The 27,296-nt window shown below is 37.8% G+C and overlaps 1 protein-coding gene across 1 annotated transcript in view; it reads left to right on the top strand.

Moving 5' to 3' along the window:
• LOC307124242 (deoxynucleoside triphosphate triphosphohydrolase SAMHD1-like) overlaps nt 1–27,296 on the top strand; it is a gene marked incomplete at its 5' end in the record, with an annotated part of 65,875 nt that overhangs the window by 28,734 nt on the left and 9,845 nt on the right. The window contains 4 exons of the mRNA XM_079813289.1: nt 2,329–2,342; nt 2,961–3,128; nt 10,504–10,604; nt 20,824–20,962. Of these exons, the coding sequence (XP_079669415.1) occupies nt 2,329–2,342; nt 2,961–3,128; nt 10,504–10,604; nt 20,824–20,962 (422 nt within the window). The remainder of the gene's footprint in view (nt 1–2,328; nt 2,343–2,960; nt 3,129–10,503; nt 10,605–20,823; nt 20,963–27,296) is intronic.

The raw sequence follows: 27,296 nt of genomic DNA, 5'->3' as shown, positions 1-27,296 counted from the left end.
ATGTGCCAGATTAACATTCCACATGTGCCAGATGTGGGCCAGATCAGTATTCCACATGTGCCAGATGTGGGCCAGATCAGTATTCCACATGTGCCAGATTCACATTCCACATGTGCCAGATGTGGGCCAGATCAGTATTCCACATGTGCCCGATTAACATTCCACATGTGCCAGATGTGGGCCAGATCAGTATTCCACATGTGCCAGATCAACATTCCACATGTGCCAGATGTGGGCCAGATCAGTATTCCACATGTGCCAGATCAACATTCCATATGTGCCAGATGTGGGCCAGATCAGTATTCCACATGTGCCAGATAAACATTCCATATGTGCCAGATGTGGGCCAGATCAACATTCCATATGTGCCAGATGTGGGCCAGATCAGTATTCCACATGTGCCAGATCAACATTCCATATGTGCCAGATGTGGGCCAGATCAGTATTCCACATGTGCCAGATCAACATTCCACATGTGCCAGATGTGGGCCAGATCAGTATTCCACATGTGCCAGATCAACATTCCATATGTGCCAGATGTGGGCCAGATCAACATTCCATATGTGTCAGATGTGGGCCAGATCAGTATTCCACATGTGCCAGATCAACATTCCACATGTGCCAGATGTGGGCCAGATCAGTATTCCACATGTGCCAGATCAACATTCCATATGTGCCAGATGTGGGCCAGATCAACATTCCATATGTGTCAGATGTCGGCCAGATCAGTATTCCATATGTGCCAGATGTGGGCCAGATCAACATTCCATATGTGTCAGATGTGGGCCAGATCAACATTCCATATGTGCCAGATGTGGGCCAGATCAACAATCCATATGTGCCAGATGTGGGCCAGATCAGTATTCCACATGTGCCAGATCAACATTCCATATGTGCCAGATGTGGTGCGGATCTGGAGAGGCACAATGTTGCTATCTGAGTTAACTTAGTAACTTTTTCCACATTTTAAAAGTTTCACAAATTAATAAGTTAATAATAATAATATGTTTGGAAAATATGTTTACCTTCAAATTATAAGAAGACTGGTTATACCAATAGCCTGATACAAGATGTTTTATTTTACATTGAACAGATCTTATGACAATGCAAATACTCATGTAGCGTTCACTTCGGCATGAACACACTAGGGTTCAGTCCAAAGCCCAGAGTGTCAAATAACAGCCTAATGCTGCGTTCACACCAAACGCGAATTGAGCGTCAAAATCGCGTCTACCGCGTCTAGTTTCACGCGCGTACATTTTGAATGCATTCGCGCGTCAGCAGAGAATTGGACGCGCGTAGAAATCGAGCGCTGGAAGCGAAATTGACGCGCGTTCAAGGCACTCCAGGAGAAATATGTCATAAAACACCACTCTGCCTCTTTTCATTTTCATTAAACATATATATTAAACATTAATAACCACACAAATGTGGTCCAGGCAACTCCTACATTATCTTCACTGCATGTATGTTTAAATATCCTTAAAATATAAAGTTATGAAACTTCTCTTTGCCCTCAGTCAAAACGATTTGGCAGATAACAAATTATAGATTCATGAGAGCAAAGATCGGCCGTTAGATCTACACAAAACGAACCACTACAGGACATCAGAGCCAGCGGCAGACGCCAGAAGGACTGGCCGAGGAAAGGCTGCCTTCGCCGGGGTTATGAGCAGTGATTGCCCGCGGTGATCACCTGGATCTCACAACTCCAAAAACACAAGATTATTTTTTTTTAAATAGGCGCTCTCTTTATAAATAAACCACAGACTTGAGCTTTAAACAATTACATTCCCACCTGAAAGAGTCTTAAAACTACATTTTGTGACACAATAGTACTGTTTTTAATTTATGCAGGGTTTCTCATACACGTCACTTTACCACGTGACAGCAGCAAGCAGGCTCCTGATTGGTTAACGCGGCGCGAATTGACGCCAAAGTTCAAATTTTTCAACTCGGGCGTCAGACGCGAATTCGCTTCAAACGCGTGAATGCACAAAAGCACCATTCGCGTGTAACGTGCGTATCGCGCAAGACGCTCAATTCGCGTCCAATTCGCGCCATTCACCTCCAGACGCGCGCCAACGCGCCTTTCCATTGACTTAACATTGAAATCACTCGCGCCAGACGCTCAATTCGCGTTTGGTGTGAACGCAGCATAATGATCCAAAAAACGACACCTAGTGGTTACTCAATGATACTACAATTGTCTTGCAAATGTCACTGTCTTTTTTTTTTTTGGAGGTAGTTCACGATGATTGAAAAATACAAATGTATTTATTGAACATTTCAAATATAGTTCATGTTGTTGTTTTTCCTTTTTGCTAGATTCCAAATGGAAGGTGCGTCCGACTACATACACAATACTTCAGGCTGAGAGTAAAAGGAGAAGCTCTTTAATGAGAGTTTAACACTAGAAGTCCCGGAGATTTTTACCCCTCCTTTAGCCAAGTGGAAGCTAACTGGCTAGTCTTTTGGCTATCATTAGCATCAATTCATGTGTAAATGTGGTCATTACCTAGACCCAGATACTCATTTACAATGCATGGAGATCTTACTGACTTAACCACATGTGCTATACTTTGTCCTTAACACATCTAACTAATGAAACTAAAGAAAATCCTTTGTATAGAAACACAGATTGAACTTGTCCTAACAAGAGTTTACTTTGCCTTTATGGTTTGATTTTTGCAATTTGTGTTAGCATGCAATACAAATACTAAACCTTCAGTATTCTCTTAATTAAATTTTAAAAAAGAATAAAAAAAAAACAACAGTAAAAGACAACATTGAAATCTGTAATGAAAATCTAATTTTATTTCAATACATTTATATTCATGAATATATGACATGTTATATATGATAAGATTTATGTTAAGAGTTCGCTTATTTTTTATTTGTACATTAATGATTGTGTGTGTGTGTGTGTGTGTGTGTGTGTGTGTGTGTGTTACTTTCAGCATGAAAAAGCCTCAGTTAAGATGTTTCTGCACTTGGTAGAAGAGAATGGACTGCAACAGCAGATGGAAGCATATGGACTGAAAAAAATAATCCAAAATAATCCAAAAGAAAATGATATTACCTTTATTGGAGAATTAATGACGGGTGTGGATACTTCAAAGAGAGAGGTATAAACTCCTGTAAACTGTGACTGCAGACCCTCCCCAGATAGCAACATTGTGTCGGCCCAGATCTGGCCCACATCTGGCACTTGTGGCATACTGATCTGGCCCACATCTGGCACTTGTGGCATACTGATCTGGCCCACATGCTGCGTTGAATGACGGCCCTTGAGTGGACCACTCCTGTTTGCCAGATCTGGGCCACAAGCAGGCCAGAGCATTGCCAAATGTCAGCCAAGAGCAAAGAAATAAACCAGAACTGGACCTTATCTGAGCCACAAAATCTGTGTAGATTAAATCTGGAGTCATCTCAGCCTTAATAAACCTGTTAACAAGCAGAATCACTGAAGAGAGAAGAGAACAGAGAAAGACACGAGCAGAAAGACAAGAACTACAACTGACTTCAGCCACAGCCTTAGATGAAATCAACTGAAGATAAAAGAAGACATTAAATCTCTAAAGATCTCAGCAGAGGAGGATTAAACAACTCCACAATAGTGTTAATTTTGTCACCTATTTTTTATTTAGTCTTAGTCTTAGTCATGTGCCAAATGTCCTTGTTAGTTTTAGTCATATTTAGTCATTCACATATCTTTTTTTGTTAGTCAAGTTTTAGTCGACTAAAAGTCTCATAATTTTAGTCTAGTTTTAGTCAAAAGACAACTCAAGGTATCTTAGTCAAGTTTTAGTCGACCAAAAGTCTAGTCATTTTAGTCTAGCTTTAGTCAAAGGAAAACTCAATATATTTTGTGGCAAAATAAGTTACATAAAGTACATATAACCTGCATAATGTTTGTGCCACAACACCATAGCTACACAGCAAAATCCCCAGTGTTAAATTAACACTCCTCAGTGTGCATATGTGTCCACACTACAGGGTGTTAAAAGTAACACTTAAAAAGTGTTAAAGTTAATGAGATAATTAAGTGATTAATTAAGTGATGATTGACCATTAGTGATGAGAAACACAAGAACTACAACTGACTTCAGTCACAGCTTTAGATGAAATCAACTGAAGATAAAAGAAGACATTAAATCTCTGAAGATCTCAGCAGAGGAGGATTAAACAACTCCACAAACAGCATTACCAGCTTCACACATTATTAACCAGACTGACTTTATTTCTGTCAGACAACTACAGAAGCTCTTATGGAGGTTTAGATGTTGATGATTTATTGAAAATAATAGTTTTGTTTGGCGCCACCATTATGGTGATCAGTGTTGCTTTAGTTGGGCTCTTGACCCTTGACTTGTCAGTAGTTTCTCTCTGCCTGCTGTAACTGTTTGTTACAGTGAAAACAGCAAGAGAAAATTGATCATGACAAGTTGATGACAGATGATGTTGGCTTGTTGTTGGTGATACAGTTGTTATCATCATATGGTGCCTTATTTGCTGATCTCCTGAGAGTCATTGATTATAGTAGCATTGTGACTCTACAGCATGAGATCCAGCAGTGTTTTCATCAGATAAACTGATCAACGTTTAATATGTGTACAGTCTTGTTTTCCGGTTTAATAACACATTACACAATAAGCACTTCTAACTCCTGCAAGTTATTCTCACACACAGACATCAAGAATCTGCCTATGAATCTCAACAATGGTGACATGCTTCATGCCGCAATGCATTCTGGGTGCATCATGCAAAACTCATCCATGGCTCCCAGAATGCATTTTGGCATGAAGCATGTCACCATTGTTGAGATTCATAGGCAGATTCTTGATGTCTGTGTGTGAGTTAATCTTGCACGACTTAGAAGTGATTAGTGTAGAATCTGCTTTAAAACCTATTCAGCTTTACTGATTAAAACCAATCTGAATCTTTCCTGGAATCATAGTAAAAACAAAGTTAATAGTATATTGCTCAGACTCAGCCATAAAATCAGTGATTAAAATCACTATACAATGATCATATTCCTATCACTGAGCAGCCAACAGCATCTGATTGTGTTTACTCTTGCTTTTCTTGCCATAACAAACTCAGCAGACAGAAAAACAATAATATTAAAATGTCATCAAACTGCCCAACTAAAGAAAACACTGATCACCATGATGGTGACATTAAAAAAAGTTTCAACACAAAATCAACAAAAATGTAATTCTCGCTTCTGTAGTCGTCTGACAGAAATAAAGTCAGTCTGGTTAGTAATGTGTGAAGCTGGTAATGCTGTTTGTGGAGTTGTTTAATCCTCCTCTGCTGAGATCTTCAGAGATTTAATGTCTTCTTTTATCTTAAGTTGATTTCATCTAAAGCTGTGGCTGAAGTTGTAGTTCTTGTGTTTCTCATCACTAATGGTCAATCATCACTTAATTAATCACTTAATTATCTCATTAACTTTAACACTTCTTAAGTGTTACTTTTAACACCCTGTAGTGTGGACACATATGTACACTGAGGAGTGTTAATTTAACACTGGGGATTTTGCTGTGTAACTGGTTGATTTACAGCTTAGATGCCTAAAATCAGCATTAGCTTATGAGACGATGGGCACAAATATTGATTTAGATCTTGATTCAGTATGAATTCATATGTATAGCCTACTGTACATATAAGGAAAAATTATTTTTTTTTACACTTTTTTGGGGTTATATTATATTTGCTTGCATTCTTTACTATTCACTATTATTAACATTTCAAAATTTCACAAATAAGTAAGCAGTTATGATCTGCAATACATTTTTGAGCAACTAGACTACATTTATATTTATTAAAGAGCCATACAGGCACCTATAGTGGGTAATGGCATTACAAGTGAAAAATTTTATTTTTCCAGCCACAAAATGGCTCTAATTTGCCTCTTTGCAGTGGAATTCTCTATTTTAACCTTAATTAATACACTAATTGTAATATAAATAAGAAAAATATTAGAAGAAAAATATTTTAAGTGGTCATTAATGGACCATAAGTATTGCACAAATAGTATTTAGTACCAAAAGATCTCCTCAAAATATTAAATAAATATTATTGAATTAAAATATAGGCTATTTATTTTTAAAATAGTTAAGGTGTATTTGACCATCAATGAGGAGGCTATAAGTGTGACTTAATTAGTAAGGAATACCTGAGGGCTAAATACAAGAAAAACATTAATACCGTAAATCCTCTAATATAGGCCCGGGCCTTTATTTTACTCAAGCGCATCGCGGTCCAGGCCTTTATTGGAAGGAGGCCAGAATTAGAGGCAGGCCTCAATTTCTATTTGAGCAAATCAAACTACCAGTAGAATGACTAAAAATGAGATTTTGCGTCTATTTCAACCTATAAAATACTAGGTTCATTTATTGAAAACGTACAGTTACCATAACATTATGGTATGCATACAGAACATTAACAACAAATACCGGTAATTCAGGCTAAATTCCAGTGTAGAAATATGGTAACAAAAACGTAGCAAACATAGGCTACCGGTAGTGCATTGTAAACACTTAACCATACACGGTGATAATTAGGTTATTGATTCATAACAAAAGGCAACAGACATCTTACCGCTCCAAAGTTTAACCATTCCTGTCTCGTTTGGTTTGAAGTTATAAAAAAAAAAATCCTCCAATTCTGTTTAATCCTCGTCCTCCTCAGTTTCCTCCTCCTTTTCATCTCTCCCTGTAAACTCCTCATCACTCGCGCCAGCTTCTACAACAAGTTAATTATTGTACAGATCCTCTTCGTCCTCCTCATGTTCAGCTGCGCGTCTGTTCTCATCCTTGCGCCGTAAACGTTAGCCTACCGGACCCGGTGACTGAAGTCTCACGTGCGAGTCAAGAGAGGTGATCAGACATCCCAACCTGAAAAAAGTCATTTCAGGGAGGTATCTCTCCTAAAATTATGTAGATCACTTTTACTATTTACATAAGCTGCTTATACTACTATTTATGTAAACTGCTTTTATTTATATTTCATTGCAACTTTAAACAGGTCTAAGGAGTTTGTTGTTTTCATGTAGCCTTGGCAACTAGCCGACCTGAAAAATATGCACATGAAATGAAACTTGTTTAACTCAACCATAACATGTTAGTTACAAACTGTAGAGCGTGCAAGATTGTCATTATGTTTATACTTTATACTTTCGTTTTTTGGGGCGAGAGATAAAAGCCCGAAGAGATAAAAGCCCGCCCACACTGACAATTGATTGGTTGACTTACCGAAACAAGCCAATCAGGACGCTCTCCGTCTTACATGCGCTTCATTAGGTGCACACTAGCACACACACGTAAGGTTTCTCGCTCTCTCTCCCTCTCTGCCGTGCGCGCGTGCACAGTTTGTGTCTCGCGTGCGCGCTCTTGCTCGCTCGCTCTAGATTGCGGGAGAATTTTACTAATTTGCGGGCATCAGGGAGCCGCTATAAATATGCGGGAGACTTGGGATGTCTGGGTGATTGACATGACCAGTACCCTGTGGTACTTGCATGTTACTATCACATGCAAGCATAATGTTGAGGCCTGCCCAGAAAAACGTTGGTTCTAATAATAGCCCCGGCCGCTATTAGAGACCGGCCTTTATTTACCTTCGGTGACAGCGAGACCGGCCAATGTTGGAGACCCGGCCGCTAATGGAATACAGGCCACTATTAGAGGATTTACGGTATTAATGTTAACAATGTTGCATCTCTACCACTCTCCATAATAAAATGATACTGTAAATGTGGCTGACGCACACTATGCTGTTCGGTTTACCAAAAATAGCTGCAAACACCTGTAAAGTGAAGCTGTTGTGTAACTTGCGCGGCCATTCAAATGTAAGGACACAGCGCTAGAAGTATTGAGCGCTCCGGGAACCACGTGACCATGCGCGCCGCCGCGAGATGACAGGCGGAGTCTGAGAGAGACCTGTAGCCTACTCGAGCTACAGCGGGAACTCTTTCGGAATATTTTGAACAGCTGAATATTCATCTCATGATGAAAAAGTAGAGACAATTGTAGACGAAAATGAAGAGAGATTTTATCTTAGTTTTTATTTTATGCAAAACATTTTAGTCTCGTCCTTTTTCGTCAACAATAATGCATGTTAATTTAGTCTTAGTCAGTGTTTTTGGACATGGGTGCTGTCTCGTCATCGTCTCGTCTTCGTCATGGAAAAAAAGGTCGTTAACGAACATATTTAGTCTCGTCTCGTCTGACGAAATTAACACTACTCCACAAACAGCATTACCAGCTTCACATATTACTAACCAGACTGACTTTATTTCTGTCAGACCTATACAGAAGCTCTTATTGAGAACTAACAGAAGTTTAACTCTAATGTGTTACATCTGAAGTCACCATGACAGTGATCAGTGTTTCCATTAGTTGGGCTCTTTACTCTTATTAAGTGTCTTCCTCTTTTGGCTTCTGTGAATGTGTGTTGGTGAAACACATTTGAAGTAGCAAAGGAAGCTAAAGAGAAGTGACATCAGGTGATTATGATTACCTGATGATGGTTTAAAAGGTCCAGTTTTTTGTGTTTTTTTGAAGCTTTGATTGTGTTTACAGTGTGCAATATAACATTTGTTCATGTTTCGCGTGTAAAAAAACACAGTATTTTTCACACAATGTATTTATCTGTATAACGCTGTTTTCACTGTCCTCAAAACGGCCTCAGAATTTCCTCGTTCTATGAAGTCCCTCCTTCAGAAACACGTAACGAGTTCTGATTGTGCCAGCGGTTCCAGTGTTGTGATTCGACAGCAGCTTAGTGCACGTTGCCCGGAAAGGTCACACCTCTTACCATAACGGAGATGCATGCGCTCAAAGATCTCTAAGTACAGCGTCCCTGGGAAAGCCAAACAAAAGGGATTTGACTCCGGGATGAAAATAACAGCGTTTTGACGACATGGTGACAAACACACACGATAAACGCAACCAAACGCAACACTTCCTCTTCTCCATGCGGGAGCAACAAGACCACGCCCCCTTTTTTGCATATTCTTGTGGGTGGAGGTTAGTCAACAAACTGATCTACTGACGTAATTAAAGCAGAATGTACAGGGATGTAGTCCAAACTGGCCGTTCGCTGTAGGCTTTGAAAGGAAACTTCTGTTAAATAAAATATCTCGCTTGGCATTGAACTTTGAGCTTTATAATTTTACAGGTATTATTTATGCTCTAACAGCAACACTACACACTAACTAAAGTTTGAAAAATGGGATCACGAAGAACAGGACCTTTAAAATCGTCATGAAATGATGCATTTTCATTACAAGCCCTTGAGTTACTAAAGCATCAGATTTTGCAGTACTTTAACGATCAGTTAGAAGATTTTAACAAACATGAACAAAAAAAAAATGACCTATGATGACAGACAGACACACACAGACATCAAAAATCAGCACATGATTCTCAACAATGGTGACAATCAAAAATGCCATGTTGCAATGCATGCTGGGTACCAGCATAGTACAGAATTCCCAGCATGCATTGCAGCATAAATATATTATGCAGCTGAATTTTCCTATTAATTTGTTTGTCACCATTGATGAGATTCATATACCGATTCTTGATATCTGTGTGTATCTGCTTGTCAGCAGATTAACTTTTTGTGCTTTGTTAAAATCTAATAATTGATTATTATAATACTGCACGATCTCACACTTCTGTACACAGGGTTTGTAGTGCAAATGTATTATTAACACCGGAGAATTTCCTATATAAAATGTCATTATAAAACCATCACCAGTTAATCATAATCACCGAATGTCACGTATCTTTAGCTTTCTTTGCTATTTCAAATGTATTTTACCAACACACATTCACTAAAGCCAAAAGAGGAAGACACTTAATAAGAGTAAAGAGCCCAACTAATGGAAACACTGATCACTGTCATGGTGACTTCAGATGAAACATTAGAGTTAAACCTCTGTTAATTCTCAATAAGAGCTTCTGTAGACGTCTGACAGAAATAAAGTCAGTCTGGTTAGTAATGTGTGAAGCTGGTAATGCTGTTTGTGGAGTTGTTTAATCCTCCTCTGCTGAGATCTTCAGATATTTAATGTCTTCTTTTATCTTCAGTTGATTTCATCTAAAGCTGTGGCTGAAGTCAGATGTAGTTCTTGTCTTTCTGCTCGTGTCTTTTTCTGTTCTCTTCTCTCTTCAGTGATTCTGCTTGTTAACAGGTTTATTAAGGCTGAGATGACTCCACATTTAATCTACACAGATTTTGTGGCTCAGAGAAGGTCCAGTTCTGGTTTATTTCTTTGCTCTTGGCTGACATGTGGCATTGCTCTGGCCTGCTTGTGGCCCAGATCTGGCAAACAGGAGTGGTCCACTCAAGGGCCGTCATTCCACGCAGCATGTGGGCCAGATCAATATGCCACAAGTGCCAAGTGTGGGCCAGATCTGGGCCAACACAATGTTGCTATCTGGGTCAGTTTATATAAACATTTAATAGTTGATATTCTCATTCTTTCAGTGGGAAGGGAAGGGCAGGACTGAGGACAAGGCTTTCCTGTATGAGATTGTGGCCAATGAACGGAACAAAATTGATGTGGACAAATGGGATTATTTTGCACGGTAAATATAAATGTAGAATTCTTTAATCATATTTTTGTGTCCTGTATGTATTTTGATGGACAAGAAATTACACCTGGAAATCCATGGATGTGTTGACTCATTTATTATGATAGAAACAAAAAATATATTTTTATTGTAAAGATGTATTTGCCCCTGAGAAACTTACTTCTGAACTTACTCAAGTGAATTGTTTTTGTATAGCACACTATTAGACCTTTCCAGGCTATTTTACAGTAAAATAATCTACTTTACTGTATGTTACTGTAAAAATACCATGCACATAACTAAAACTGAGTGAAACTCACTTTTCAGACACCAACTGCCTTAAATTGGCCAACTGCCATTAAAATTTACAAACTAGTACTTATAATGTGTAGTAACTGTTACTGTGAATCTATTTCATTTTAATATCCATTAAAAATATACTTAAAATAAAAAGACTACACAGTCACCGTCTGTTAAATAAAGCAACACTCAGCATACAGCAAGAACAGAAAAAGAAGAAACAAAACAACTGACTTCCACATTAATACTAACCAGTTTGACTATTTTTGTCACAGAAGCTTTTATTGATGTTTTAGATTTTGATGGTTAATTGAAAACGCTTGGGTTTAACAAGTGTGCATAACAAATGTGTTTCATAAACAAACAGTTACATCAAACAGAGAAGAACTCATGTTAAAGAGTAACAAACAAACACTGATCACCATCATGGTGATACAAACTTTATTATTCTCAGTAAAACATCAACATCGGAATATTTGCTAATTCGCAACAAAGAACATTTGTACATGTATGAAATAAATCGTGTCAAACTGGTTTCACACTCTACACTCTAAAAAGATATGTGTTAAAAAAACAACACACTGAGTGTGTTGATGCTATTTTGACACATGTTGTGTAGATATAACACACAATGTGTGTTAAATGTTACTCTGGAAAGAACAGCAGTGGGTGTTTTGGCAGCCGATCACATCATGCCTCTTTTTCAATGTCTTTTTCAAATGCTTTCACCGCTTTTCACTTTTTATCACTGACCAGACTGACTTTATTTCTGTCAGACAGAAGCTCTTATTGAGATGAACAGGATTTGTGTTGATGATTCAGTGAATGTTTCATCTGAAGTCACCAGGATCGTGATTAGTGGCTCCTTTATTTGAGCTCTTGACCCTTGACTCTTTCACATCAGTTTTTCTCTAATTGCTCTGACTGTGTGTTTATTATGCATATTTGAAGCAGTATAATTAACCATGAGAAAACTATGATCAGATGATAATGTTATCATTGCATACATTTACTGAAATCAGCAAGTGTTTAATATCTGAAACTTTACTGTAAAAAATATTTTGAGCTATTAATAATTATTTGTATAATATTGTTGTCATCATCTGCACATTTGTGTTTAGATACACAGTGCACATAGGATGATCTAGTCTATGGTGTCACTCAGGCACACACACATATCAAGAATCAGCTCATGAATCTCAATAATGGTGACAAACCAAAAGCTTCATCCCGCAATGCATTCTGGGAGTCAACATAGTACAAAACTCATCCATGACTCCCAGCATGCACTGCAGGATGCAGCATTTGTTACCATTGTTGCGATTCATGATCTGATTCTTGATGTGTGTGTTTGACGAGTATTTGCTGCAGCTCTAAACTTTCTGAAAACATTGAATTTTTTAAGAATTAATTCCGCGCATCATGAAGAAGCTTCACAAAACTTTTATAGCTAACAGCACACAGCACACTCATAAACTGGATCAGATCTTGAGATTATGACGTGATAAAGAAACTTCTGACCATGTTTTCTCTCATGTCATAACAAACATATTTGATTATAATGCAGTTATAGCAGAAAGAGAAGAATTAAAAGAAAAGTAAAGGGTCAAGAGCTCAAATAAAGGAGCCACTGATCACGATTCTGGTGACTTCAGATGAAACATTCAATGAACCATATACATCTAAACCTCTGTTCATCTCAATAAGAGCTTGTGTGTGTAGATTCATGATGTCTAAAACATCCAGGAAATACAATAAACAGTCAAACACTCTTTATTAAACGTCAATGGACTAAACACAAGTTACCAATACGTGTCAGTGTTCATCCAAACACAGGAAGTAACTCTGGCAAATACACACATACAGTCACATGTAACACACATCTGACACACGTTGTGTAACTATAACACATTATTGTGTAAAAGGTTTCAACACACTTCTGTGTAAGAGGAATAACACATTAGTTGAGTTACAGGTAACACGAAGATGTGTTAAAGAAAACGACACAGGTTGTGTGTTAAATTTTACGCAAAATGTGTTGTCCCTGAGCACACACACTACATGTGTTAAAATCTACACAACATGTGTTGTCCCTGAGCAAACACACTACATGTGTTAAAATCTACACAACATGTGTTGTCTCTGAGCACACACACTACATGTGTTAAAATCTACACAAAATGTGTTGTCCCTGAGCACACACACTACATGTGTTAAAACTGACACAACATGTGTCAATTTTTAACACATCTGGTTGTGTTGTTCTCAACACATCATATTATAAAGCGCGACACACACCATCATTGTGCATTGTATGCAGTGTTTATGTTCTCAAACAAACAGGCCTGAGTAAATAAAAGTTATTTATATAGAATGTTTTATCAGTTGCTACATTTTAATTTAATTCAAAGCGCAAACTCTGTCAACTGTTATCTCTTCATGATCTTTTCTCAAAAGCGGCATCGATGTGGTGTTGAAGTGTGAATAATTGAGTTTATAGAGTCATAGAGTTTGAAACATTGTACTTTGTGTGCACATGCGTTCTGTACTCGACTATTGATTAAATGCTTAATAATTTAGTTTCACTTTATTTTTAAAATTACATCTGAGTATGTGATTACCTGACACAATTAGTGTGTTAAAATTACTTACACATTTATCGTGTTAAATTTGACACAACATGTGTTGTCCCTGAGCACACTCACTACATGTGTTAAAACTAACACAACATGTGTCATTTTTAACACATCTCTTTTTAGAGTGTACTGTTTATTTACAGCTCTCCTTTTTTACAGTATGTTACCGTAATAATACCATGAAAGGTAACTCTTTTCATTTGAAAAACTGATTGCTTCAAACAGTTCTCATTTTAAAACTAGCATTCATATGGTGTTTGTACTGTAAACATTTAATTTGAGTCCACTGAAAAGGAACATTTCTTAATATAAACTGCAAACACATAATGTGTAGTAGTGAAAGTAGATGACTTTAACTTCAATTTTTACAGTTCATCGCTAGCAATAGCACACATGTATGTGATAAATTACTCAACAAACAGCTCATAACTGCATTAGCAAACACAGTCACTGACTTTAAATAAAGCATCAGGCAGCATTTCATCAGTGTTTCTCTGCTCATCCTGGACTGAAGCACAGGCTCTACTCTCCAGCACAATGGTGACCCACAAAACGAATTAATTAAACTAAAAGATCTCTTCTATATCATCTTGTGCAACAACACATAGAAACAGTTCATTTTAATATTTACTCTCCTTATCAGTTACAGACTTTGCACAACTTTTTTCTAATAACTTTCACTACTATTTCAGTGAAAATATCTTGATTCATCTGGTAAATCTGACTGTTACGTTTTACAGTATATTACTGTTTTTTCTTTGATTTTACGGTAATCTACTGGCAGCTCTGGTTGCCAGTAAACTGCTGTTTTTTACAGTACTTTTCCGTAAATTAATTTACAGTTGTTTACCGTTAATTTTCATCTAATTCCTTTAACCCTTTAAACTCCACAGCAAAATCTTCAGTTTTAAATGAACACTTATATGTGTCCACGCTACAGAGTGTTAGAGTAATTGAAGCATTGTTGAAGTTAATGAGATAATTAAGATGTTAATTAAGTGATAATTGAGAATTAGTGATGAACACCTGCTGTTAATAAGCAGAACCACTCAAGGAAAGAGAAGTGCAACTGACTTCAGCCACAGCCTTAGATGAAATCAACTGAAAATAAAAGAAGACATTAAAGCAGAGGAGGATTAAACAACTCCACAAACAGCATTACCAGCTTCACTTATTACTAACCAGATTTACTTTATTTCTGTCAGACATCTACAGAAGCTCTTATAGAAAATTAACAGATCAAATTAACTTTTGATGTTTAATTGAAAATGTTTGGTCACCATTATGGTGATTAGTGTTTGCTTCAGTTGGGGTCTTGACCCTTGACTTTGTAACAATAGTTTTTCTTTGGCTTCTATAACTGTTTTATAGACACATTTGTTGTAGCAAAACACTTGTGATCAGGTGTTATTGGTTGCGACATAAACATAATGGAATGCTTGGTTCATTCATCTTATTCAGTGTCATTTCCCCAAACAAAGCCTTTTTTTTGTGTGTATATACATCTTATTTCACCCCTTTTTTTCATTACCAAAACTATGACCGTTTGTAAAATATCAAACAATGATTAGGAATCTGTTAAGAAGGATTTTTAAACTCATGAAATACAGAAATGGTTTGTTCTATGGTGCCATTCTGACTCACATAGACATGAAGAATCCGCATATGAATCTCAACAATGGTGACAGTCAAAAAAAAAAGTTGAACAGATCAACTCTGAACATCACAAAACACTACCAAAAGTCAACACAAAAATAACACCAAAAATAAAGGTAAATATTAAGAATTAAAGAAAATAACCAGGCTATTCATCAGCATAATTTATTCATGCCGCAATTCATGCTGGGAGTCATTGATGATTTTTGCACAATGCCTGTACCCAGCATGCATTGCAGAATGAAGCTTTTGATTGTCACCATTGTTGAGATTCATACGCCGATTCTTGATGTCTATTTGAGTCTGAATGACTCTGGTATTCTAAATGTATTTACCACAAACTTTTTTTCTGTCCTTAAAATTATCTGGTTGTTTGCTCACTGATGGAACTCATGCTGTAAAATTATTGGGTTACCAAAAAATAAAACTTCATCTATATCATTATAGATTAGATGATGATGGAGCTCACTGAATCAGACCATTAATAAATAGTCAGCATCATCTGTTTACATTTTCTTTCGCCTTAACATGCTATAACAAATATATTTGAAACAAGGTTCAAGAGCCCAATTAAAGCAAACACTAATCACCATAATGGTAACGTCAAAATAAGTTCTGTAGACGTCAGAAATAAAAGTAATAAAGTTTTCTTTACAGAAATAAAGTCAGTCTGGTTAGTAATGTGAAGCTGGTAATGCTGTTTATGGAGTTGTTTAATCCTCCTCTGCTGAGATCTTCAGAGATTTAATATCTTCTCTTATCTTCAGTTGATGAAAGCAACTTTTTTCTGTTCATGTATCTTTCCTTCTGTGATAACAGCAGGTGTTCATCAGTGTTTGAATTCACTCACTTATTTTCGCTCACTATCAGTAAACTAGTGTAGGGAATAGTGAATGAGGGTATAGGGTGTGATTTGGAGCACAGCCTCTGAGTGTCGACTTTGAGCACTGTTAATTCACGGTATATTCCTGTTGGCTATTTTCTCGAAAATTACAAATATTACCCAGAATGTATTGTTTTCTATGGTATATTACTGTTTTAATGGAAAACAGCATTTTACTGTCAAAATTTCGCCGTTTTTTTAAAGCATTTTTTTACAGTGTACAGCAAATTACTGTTTTCATTGAAAATGGTGTGTTACTGTCAGAATTTGGTCATTTTTTACACCAAGGTTTAACAGTGCAGTTTTCACAATACACATTGCTTCAGCTTGAAAATGGCAGTAAAACAAAAAAAGTTTAATATACAATTATTACAATTATAGCTTATAATTGATATCAGTTTCAGTTATCTTACAATTATTTTATCTAGTTAACTGATTTGCATTATTAAAGGGATAGTTCACCCAAAAATGAAAATTAGCCCATAATTTACTCACCCTCAAGTCATCCTTGGTGTATATGACATTCTTCTTTCAGACAAATAATATCTGAGTTATATTACAAAAGTCCAGGCTAATCCAAGCATTAGAATTGGATTAATAGTTGCTCTGTTTTTGAAGTCCATAAAAATGCATCTGCCCATCAAATAACGTGCTCCACACAGCTCTGGGGTGTTAATAAAGGCCTTCTGAAGCTAATCGACACGTTTGTGTAAGAAAAATATCCATATTTAAAACTTTATCAAATAAGCTTTCGGCCGACCGCCTTCCCTGTTCAATTTATTGAAAAATTGTTGAACGTTCCCCTGCTGGTCGAAAGACTAATGCGACCAGGTCCGCTCTTCATGACGTCACGTACGCATCTTGAGTTTCACTTTCAACATTCAACACACTTTCCACGGAAGGCGGTGGGCCGAAAGTTTACATGATAAAGTTTTAACTATGAATATTTTTCTTACACAAACGCGTTGCTTCGCTTCATAAGGCCTTTATTAACACTCCAGAGCCGCGTGGTGCAGTTATTTGACGGACAGATGCACTTTTTATGGACTTGAAAAACAGAGTAACTACACAGTAAAATCCCCAGTGTTAAATTAACACTGCTCAGAGCACATATGGTCCCACTCTACAGAGTGTTAAAGTAACACTGAATCAGTGTTAAAGTTAATGAGATAATTAAGAGATTAATTAAGTGATGATTGACCATTAGTGATGACACCTGATGATAATGAGCAAAATCACTGAAGAAAAGAGAAAAAGAAAAACACAAGAACTACGACTGACTATAAAAAAAGACATTAAATCTCTGAAGATCTCAGCAGAGGAGGATTAAACAAATCCACAAACAGCATTACCAGCTTCACACATTACTAACCAGACTGACTTTATTTCTGTCAGACGTCTACCGAAGCTCTTATTGAGAATAAACTGATTTTTTGTTTGATTTTGTTGTGAAAAGTGTTAGTTTTTAATTTGACCATCATGGTGATCAGTGTTTTCTTTAGTTGGGCAGTTTGATGACTTTTTTAACATTAGTGTTTTTCTGGCTGCTGTAACTGAGTTTGCTATGGCAAGAAAAGCAAGAGTAAACACAATCAGATGCTGTTTTCTGCTCGATGATGAGAATATGATCATTGTATAGTGATTTAATTAATTGATTTTATGACTGAGTATGAGCAATATACTATTAACTTTTTTTTATTGTGATTATAGAAAAGATCCAACACGGTTTTAATCAGAAAAGCTGTATAAGTTATGAAATAGATTGTACACTATTCACTTCTAACTCCTGCAAGATTAACTCACACACATACATCAAGAATCTGCCTATGAATCTCAACAATGGTGACATGCTTCATGCCACAATGCATTCTGGGAGCCATAGATGAGTTTTGCGTGATGCACCCAGAATGCATTGCGGCATGTCACCATTGTTGAGATTCATAGGCTGATTCTTGATGTCTATGTGTGAGTTTTACTCACTTGAGTTAGAAGTGCTTGTTGTGTGATTTGTTATTAAACGTAGTACAAAACGTATGCAATTTTTTTTTTTTTGATAATCGTTTAGATTATCTTATGAAAACACTGCTGGATCTTCTGCCTCAGAGATGCAAGGCTATTATTATAATCAATGACTCTCAGGAGATCAGCAAATAAGGCCATTATATGGTGATAACAACTGTATCATAAACAACAAGCATCGAGTTTCTCTTGCCGTTCTCACCGTAACGAAGAGATATAGCAGTCATGCTAACAAGTCAAGGGTCAAGAGCCCAACTAAAGCAAACCCTAATCACCATAATGGTAACTTCAAACAACTTTTATTTTCAATAAAACATCAACATCTAAACCTCAATAAGAGCTTCTGTAGACGTCTGACAGAAATCAAGTAAATCTGGTTAGTAATGTGTGAAGCTGGTAATGCTGTTTGTGGAGTTGTTTAATCCTCCTCTGCTGAGATCTTCAGATATTTAATGTCTTTTTAATAGTCAGTTGTAGTTCTTGTGTTTTTCTTTTTTCTCTTTTCTTCAGTGATTTTGCTCATTATCATCAGGTGTTCATCACTAATGGTCAATCATCACTTAATTAATCTCTTAACTATCTCATTAACTTTAACACTGATTCAGTGTTACTTTAACACTCTGTAGAGTGGGACCATATGTGCTCTGAGCAGTGTTAATTTAACACTGGGGATTTTACTGTGTATGAATCAAATTCTAATGCTTGGATTAGCCTGGACTTTTGTAATATAACTCAGATTTTATTTGTCTGAAAGAAGAATGTTATATACACCTAGGATGACTTGAGGGTGAGTAAATCATGGGCTAATTTTCATTTTTGGGTGAACTATCCCTTTAAATTTACTAGAGACCTTCACAGTAAAATCCCCAGTGTTAAATTAACACTGCTCAGAGCACATATGGTCCCACTCTACAGAGTGTTAAAGTAACACTGAATCAGTGTTAAAGTTAATGAGATAATTAAGAGATTAATTAAGTGATGATTGACCATTAGTGGTGAACACCTGATGATAATGAGCAAAATCACTGAAGAAAAGAGAAAAAAGAAAAACACAAGAACTACGACTGACTATGAAAAAGACAATAAATCTCTGAAGATCTCAGCAGAGGAGGATTAAACAACTCCACAAACAGCATTACCAGCTTCACACATTACTAACCAGACTGACTTTATTTCTGTCAGACGTCTACAGAAGCTCTTATTGAGGTTTAGATGTAGATGTTTTATTGAAAATAAAAGTTGTTTTAAGTTACCATTATGGTGATCAGTGTTTGCTTTAGTCGGCCTCTTGACCCTTGACTTGTTGACATAAGTTTTTCTCTGGCTGCTGTAACTGTTTGTTACGGTGAGAACGGCAAGAGAATCTTGATGCTTGTTGTTTATGATACAGTTGTTGTCATCATATAATGGCCTTATTTACTGATCTCTTAAGAGTCATTGATTATAGTAGCCTTGTGACTCTAGGGCAGTAGATCCAGCAATGTTTTCATCAGATAAACTAAGTGGTTATCAAAAAATGTTTACATAAATTTTATACTGAGGTTTAATAACACATCACACAACAAACACTTCTAACTCCTGCGAGTTTTACTCACACATAGACATCAAGAATCAGCCTAAGAATCTCAACAATGGTGACATGCCGCAATGCATTCTGGGTGCATCACGCAAAACTCATCTATGGCTCCCAGAATGCATTGTGACATGAAGTATGTCACCATTGTTGAGATTCATAGGCAGATTTCTGATGTCTGTGTGTGAGTTAATCTCGCAGGATTTAGAAGTGATTAGTGTACAATCTATTTCTAAACTTATCCAGCTTTTCTGATTAAAACCGTGTTGGATCTTTTCTAGAATCACAATTAAAAAAAAGTTAATAGTATATTGCTCATACTCAGTCATAAAATAGATTAATTAAATCACTATACAATGATCATATTCTCATCATCGAGCAGCCGACAGCATCTGATTGTGTTTACTCTAGCTTTTCTTGCCATAGCAAACTCAGTTACAGCAGCCAGAGAAACACTAACGTTAAAAATGTCATCAAACTGCCCAACTAAATAAAACACTGATCACCATGATGGTCAAATTAAAAACTAACAATTTTCACAACAAAATCAAACAAAAAATCTGTTAATTCTCAATAAGAGCTTCTGTAGACTTCTTACAGAAATAAAGTCAGTCTGGTTAGTAATGTGTGAAGCTGGTGATGCTGTTTGTGGAGTTGTTTAATCCTCCTCTGCTGAGATCTTCAGAGATTTTATGTATTTTTTATAGTCAGTCGTAGTTCTTGTGTTTTTCTTTTTTCTCTTTTCTTCAGTTATTCTGCTCATTATCATCAGGTGTTCATCACTAATGGCCAATCATCACTTAATTAATCTCTCAATTATCTCATTAACTTTAACACTGATTCAGTGTTACTTTAACACTCTGTAGAGTGGGACCATATGTGCTCTGAGCAGTGTTAATCTAACACTAGGGATTTTACTGTGTTGTTGTCATATTTTTTGTAATTCTACAAAAAGGGAAAAACATGTATTGAAAGCATAACACTATTCTTGTTCTACAAACACTATGCAAAGTTATAATTTATGTTATTGTTGTAGATTGTTGTCCAAGCTTTTGTTGTTCAAACTTTAAACAAAGCATGTGGGGAAAATGATATAGTTCATAATAAAGGAAATATAATTCTGAATTATTGTACTTGAATCATCATTATATTATCTTTATTTCACAGAGACTGTCATCATCTTGGCATCTCAAAGAGCTTTGACCATCAGCGGCTGCTGAAGTTTGCTCGAGTGTGTGAGGTGGAAATAAAGGATGCCGGCAATAAGGATGAAAAAACGAGACTGTCTATCTGCTACAGGGACAAGGTACCTGATACATTTGATAGACGTCTGACAGAAATAAAGTAAAAATGTTCTGTTCTTGTTGTTCCTCTTTCCTTCAGTGATTCTGCTTGAATCTACATTGCCTCACACGCACTACTTATGGTAACAATATCGAATAAGAGTTCTGTGTGGAGTTCTTATAATACAATAAATTAAAAAGAAGTGCAGTGAAAACTCTCCCATGCGTAGCTTGCTAATCATAGGTCAACCACTACATTGCACAGTCATCTGAGGGCGAAGCACCCAGCAGGTCCATCCACAGGTCAGCAGCAATCAGTGGCTAGTTTCATGATCAGATCCACCAAGTTGGATGCTAGATGGACAGAGCAAACAACGGCCTCATCAATAAAATGATCGCTAAAGATATGCTTCTGATTAGCTTTGTAGAAGGAGAGGGTTTTAGAAGTCATATGCACAGTAAATTCGCTGGTGTTGAATTAACACCGCTTGGTGTTCATATGGGAACCACCAGCAGGGTGTTAAAGTAACACTGAAGCAGTGTTAGAGTTAACAAGATACTTAAAGGTCCCATGGCATGAAATTTTCATTTTATGAGGTTTTTCAACATTAATATGAGTTCCCCTAGCCTGAATATTGTCCCCAAGTGGATAGAAATGTTGATCGGTGTAAAACCGAGTTGTGGCTGTCTTTCTCTGCCTTTGAGAAAATGACAGGCCAGACTAGCCAATCCTGAAGTCTCCTGGTTTGACGTCCAAGCAGGCACGGTTTCCTCCCTTTCCTCCGCCCAGAGAATCTGTCACGCCCATGCAAACGCTCGTCGAGAGATCATTGCATCATTGCTTGTGAAAGAGTGAACGCTGGCAGTTTCTCAGTGTTTGGATGTACAAATGAAAACAGAAGTCTTTTTTCAGTTCCTTCTGATCTGTGATCAGTGATTTCTGATGTGTAGCTAATTATTTATTATTCGTGCACACAATGCGGCTTCTCTCTCTCCAGACAGAACGGTGTTTTCGTGTTTTATATCTTGTGAGTCAGTGTTTTTGTACGTCCTCGTCGCGTCTATCGGTTCTAAAATGTGCATACAGTCATGAGTTTCTGCTCAACATCAGCAGAGATAAACCTCACACACGCCGAAGCTCGGCCTTCAACATCCCCGACCCACAGTACTGCATCTGGCCCACAGCGGAGGCACCAAACGCGGCGTGAGATTAAGCAGAAGGGGGGTAAGCTTGAGCATATCCGGGCTAGCCAGCCTAGCCCCACAATAAACTGGATTACATCCGATTACTGCTGTTGTGTCTTTGTTTGCGCTGTGTACTCAACGCGCGTCACTGACGCTTTTATTTTATTTTAAAAATAATGCTATTATCAACACTTACTTTTAACTCGTTCATCTCGACAGCTGTAATGGTACTTTGCATGTGTTACAAAGTTGGTAGAATAATGATGAAGACTCGGTGTGACTGGGACTCGTGTTTATTCAGAACTCTCAAATACAAACACAATAAACTCGCGCTGACTGACAGCGCTCTCATAACTCAGTAGTTACTATAAATAACTTTGTTTGCAATCGCTGAGCTCAGTCTCTGATACATTAGTGATGTCCGGTTCGCGAACGATCTTTCTTTTGAACCAGTTCTTTTTAGTGAACCGAATCAGTTCACCAAATCGGACTGAATCGTTCTAAACGGTTCGCGTCTCCAGTCAGCGCTGATCCATAATTTACTAAAGTTACTAACTTTCTGACATGAGTGACAGTCCCTCCGACTAGAAATAGACTAATAACCTAAAGTATATGCTGTAACTAAAACAGTTCAGACATGCTGAGAACTGATGTGAAGTGAACTCAGGTCCATTCGTCTCCCTGGCAGACTCGTGCCTGCTCGTGCCTCGATAAACCACGCCCCCTCCGCTCATATAAAATGCAAAGATGTCAGCCAATCACAACAGTGGGTGTTTTTACTGAAGTCTCACAGCAGACACGCCTCTTGAAGCAGGGCATTCAGCCACAGGGCAAACAGCAGTATAGAAAAAATGCCTTTTATTTCTAAATTATGACATTTTATGAAGTAAAAGTCATACTAACAATATAAGTACAGCTCAGGAAACATTATAAAATAATAGAAAAATGCCATGCCATGGGACCTTTAAGTGATTAATTGAGTGATGTTTGTTTGATTATTGAAGACACCTGATGATAATGAGCAGAATCACTGAAGGTAAGAGAAACACAAGAACTACAACTGACTTCAGCCACAAGCCTTAGATGAAATCAACTGAAGACATAAATTCTCTCTTATTACAAACCAGATTGACTTTATTTTTGACATCTACAGAAGTTCTTATTGAGAATTAACAGAGGTTTAGAGGCTGATGTTGAATTGAAAATATTTGGTCGCCATTATGGTTATCAGTGTTCCCTTTAGTTGGGCAGTTTGACTCTTGGGTTTTGATGTCAGTTTGTGGTCTTTGTAATAGTGTTTACTCAAACACATAATTTGTTGCAGAAGAAGCCTTACACAAAAAAGGTCATATGATTTAAGGAAGGCTCGTTACGCGCGGCGCGGAAGGCTCGTTACGCGCGGCGCGAAGGACGCGAATCCGCCTCATTCGCGCGTCCAGTTCGCGCGAATGGTGCGAATTGGACGCGAATTGAGCGTCTTGCGCGATACGCGCGTTACACGCGAATGGTGCTTTTGTGCATTCACGCAGTTTGAAGCGAATTCGCGTCTGACGCCCAAGTTGAAAAATTTGAACTTTGCCGTCAATTCGCGCCGCGTTAACCAATCAGGAGCCTGCTTGCTGCTGTCACGTGGTAAAGTGACGTGTATGAGAAACCCTGCATAAATTAAAAATAGTACTATTGTGTCACAAAATGTAGTTTTAAGACTTTTTCAGGTGGGAATGTAGTTGTTTAAAGCTCAATCTGTGGTTTTTTATAAAGAGAGCGCCAATTGAAAAAAAAAATTCTTGTGTTTTTGGAGTTGTGAGATCCAGGCGATCACCGGGCAATCACCGCTCATAACCCTGGCGAAGGCAGCCTTTCCTCGGCCAGTCCTTCTGGCGTCTGCCGCTGGCTCTGATGTCCTGTAGTGGTTCGTCTTGTGTGGATCTAACGGGCGATCTTTGCTCTCATGAATATATAATTTGTTGTCTGCCAAATCGTTTTGACTGAGGGCAAAGAGAAGTTTCATAACTTTATATTTTAAGGATATTTAAACATGCATACAGTGAAGATAATGTAGGAGTTGCCTGGACCACATTTGTGTGGCTATTAATGCTTAATATATATTTTTTATGAAAATGAAAAGAGGCAGAGTGGTGTTTTATGACATATTTCTCCTGGAGTGCCTTGAACGCGCGTCAATTTCGCTCGATTTCTACGCGCGTCCAATTCTCTGTGGACACGCGAATGCATTCAAAATGTTTGCGCGTGAAACTACCCACTGAGCCAAGTTATGTCCAAAAGACGTCTTTTCAACGTCTTTGCCACTAGAGGCGTACGTTGAAAAGACGTCCACTGAGGAGCCAGAATGAACGTTTTTATGACGTCTGTTTTTGACGTGTTCTGCACGTCCGATATAGACGTTCATGGAACCTCAAGGTTTAAAACTAGTAATGTGCTCATTGTGGACATATTTCCCATTTGTAATTGCAAAGCAACTCACAGACAGTGTGTGTTTGTCCAGAAATCATGAAAATAAAAGAAACTTAGCTCACACCTTTAGACACTTTAGACAACTTAGCATCTGTAATTCACACAGCTTTGGATCGTGAGAGAATCGTGGGATTCAATCCAGGATCTTCTTGCTGTGAGGAGACAGTGTTTCCCACTGAGACACTGGAGCTGCCCTTAATCACAGACATAAGACACACTTTGACTATTTCTGTCAGACGTCTACAGAAGCTCTTACTGAGAATTAACAGAGGTTTAGATGTTGATGTTTGTTTCATTTGAAGTCACCATTGTGGTGGGAAGCGTTTGCTTTAGTTGGGCTCTTGGTCCCTATACTTGAGTTAGCTTTTCTTTGTCTGCTGTAACTGTGTGTGTGAAACACAATAGTTGTGGCTGAGAAAGCAAAGACAAAGCGACATCAGGTGCTGTCAGCTCCTTGTTGATGACTAAACTTTTGGAAAGTGATCATTTGATGTTTTTTTTTTTTAAGTTTTGTGTGCTTGTTTGGCAAACTAACTTGTGAATGTAACGTACTGGCATCAATAGCATCAAAATGATCATTTGTCCTGAGGGATGATAAAACGGTATGTGCACACAATGTTTTGAGCAAATAGTTCATATGATCACACACAGACATCAAGACTTTGCATATGATTCACAAAAACGGTGACAATCAAGCATGAGTTTTGTACTATATAGCTACCCATCATGCATTGCAGCATGAAGCTTTTTTGTTTTGATTGTCACCGTTGTTGTGAAGCATAGGCAAAATCTTGATGTCTGTGTGTGACTATGTGAAATTTTTGCTCAAAACATTGTGTGCACATACTGTTTTATCATCCTTCAAGACAAGTGATTATTTTGATGCTATTGGTGCCAGTACTGTTTTCGCAAGCTTATAGTGGAAATAATAAAATATTAAAAATAAACAACACATGCAAAACTCACAGGCACAACATCAGATGCTTGCTATCTGATGATATAGTCATCAACTTTCTCAGCCACAACTATTGTGTTTCTCACACACAGTTACAGCAGCCAAAGGAAAGCTAACTTAAGTACAGGGACCAAGAGCCCAACTAAAGCAAACGCTTCCCACCACAATGGTGACTTCAAATGAAACAAACATCAACATCTAAAGCTCTGTTAATTCTCAGTAAGAGCTTCTGTAGACGTCTGACAGAAATAGTCAAAGTGTGTCTTATGTCTGTGATTAAGGGCAGCACCAGTGTCTCAGTGGGAAACACTGTCTCCTCACAGCAAGAAGATCCTGGATTGAATCCCACGATTCTCTCACGATCCAAAGATGTGTGAATTACAGATGCTAAGTTGTCTAAAGTGTCTAAAGGTGTGAGCGAAGTTTCTTTTATTTTCATGATTTCTGGACAAACACACACTGTCTGTGAGTTGCTTTGCAATTACAAATGGGAAATATGTCCACAATGAGCACATTTGAACTAGTTTTTAACCTTGAGGTTCCATGAACGTCTATATCGGACGTGCAGAACACGTCAAAAACAGACGTCATAAAAACTTTCATTCTGGCTCCTCAGTGGACGTTTTTTCAACGTACGCCTCTAGTGGCAAAGACGTTGAAAAGACGTCTTTTGGACATAACTTTGCTCAGTGGGTAGACGCGGTAGACGCGATTTTGACGCTCAATTCACGTTTGGTGTGAACGCAGCATAACACCTGCTGGTGGTTCCCATATGAACACCGAGCAGTGTTAATTCAACACCGGGGAATTTACTGTGTGGAGTTTGTAGACCCAGAGTTTACGGTCCCGTCTAGAAAAATGATCACTGCCAGACTGGAGAAACTGTTTGATGGTAAAAAAAAAAAAAAGACACTTACTACAGATTAATGTACAGCGCTTACAATCGAATCATACATCATGGTCACTTGTCACTTGTAGGGATGCACCGATCCGATATTCAGTATTGGTATCGGCTCCGATCCGCCATTATTTGCCGGATCGGGTACCGATCAGACAGGACCGATCCAAATCCGATACTGTGTGTATAATATTCTGTGCCCCACAAAATGCACACAAAAACATTATAAAGCATCATCAACTCTTCTTCATGGACCATATAAAGTGTTCTTAAGCCATTCCATAGTTTAATGTGAGGTACAGATGAATATTTAATCCTTAAATTCAAGTTCACGCGAATGCTTCCCTCCGCTGCGTCTGTCAGACATTCTCCATTCAGCTTTAAACTGTGTGTTGCGTTCGGTTACGACAGTCAACACGATGAAACTCTCCAAGATGATTCAGTGTTCCTGTTATTACGCTTGATCTGTATATAACGCTCTATGATTTCGCATAACTTGACTTTATCTTGCTGGTGTTTAATGCTGTAAATCATGTTAACATTACTTTATACCGGGTGTGTGTTAGATCACAACACTGGACTAGAGATTGTGTTTTTCTTCACGCACGGTAACTGAAGTGTTAAACTGTTAAAAGAAACGCCTCAATAAAATATTGCATAGATAGATACACTACGCAGAGATATATCTTCCCTTTGTGTTTTAAAGTTGAACTTTTCAATGCGGACAGAGCGGCGCGCTGTGACTCATCCTGCGCACGGGATGCGCATATGCTCCGCTCTCTTTTGGAGCCGTTAGTATTATAATACTTTTGCGCTATGAAAGATTATTAATAGTCTTTCTTGT

Source organism: Gobio gobio (assembly GCF_949357685.1).
Source record: "Gobio gobio genome assembly, chromosome: 3".
NCBI classification, from domain to species: Eukaryota; Metazoa; Chordata; class Actinopteri; order Cypriniformes; family Gobionidae; genus Gobio; species Gobio gobio.
This window is presented reverse-complemented; position numbering and strand designations above follow the sequence as displayed.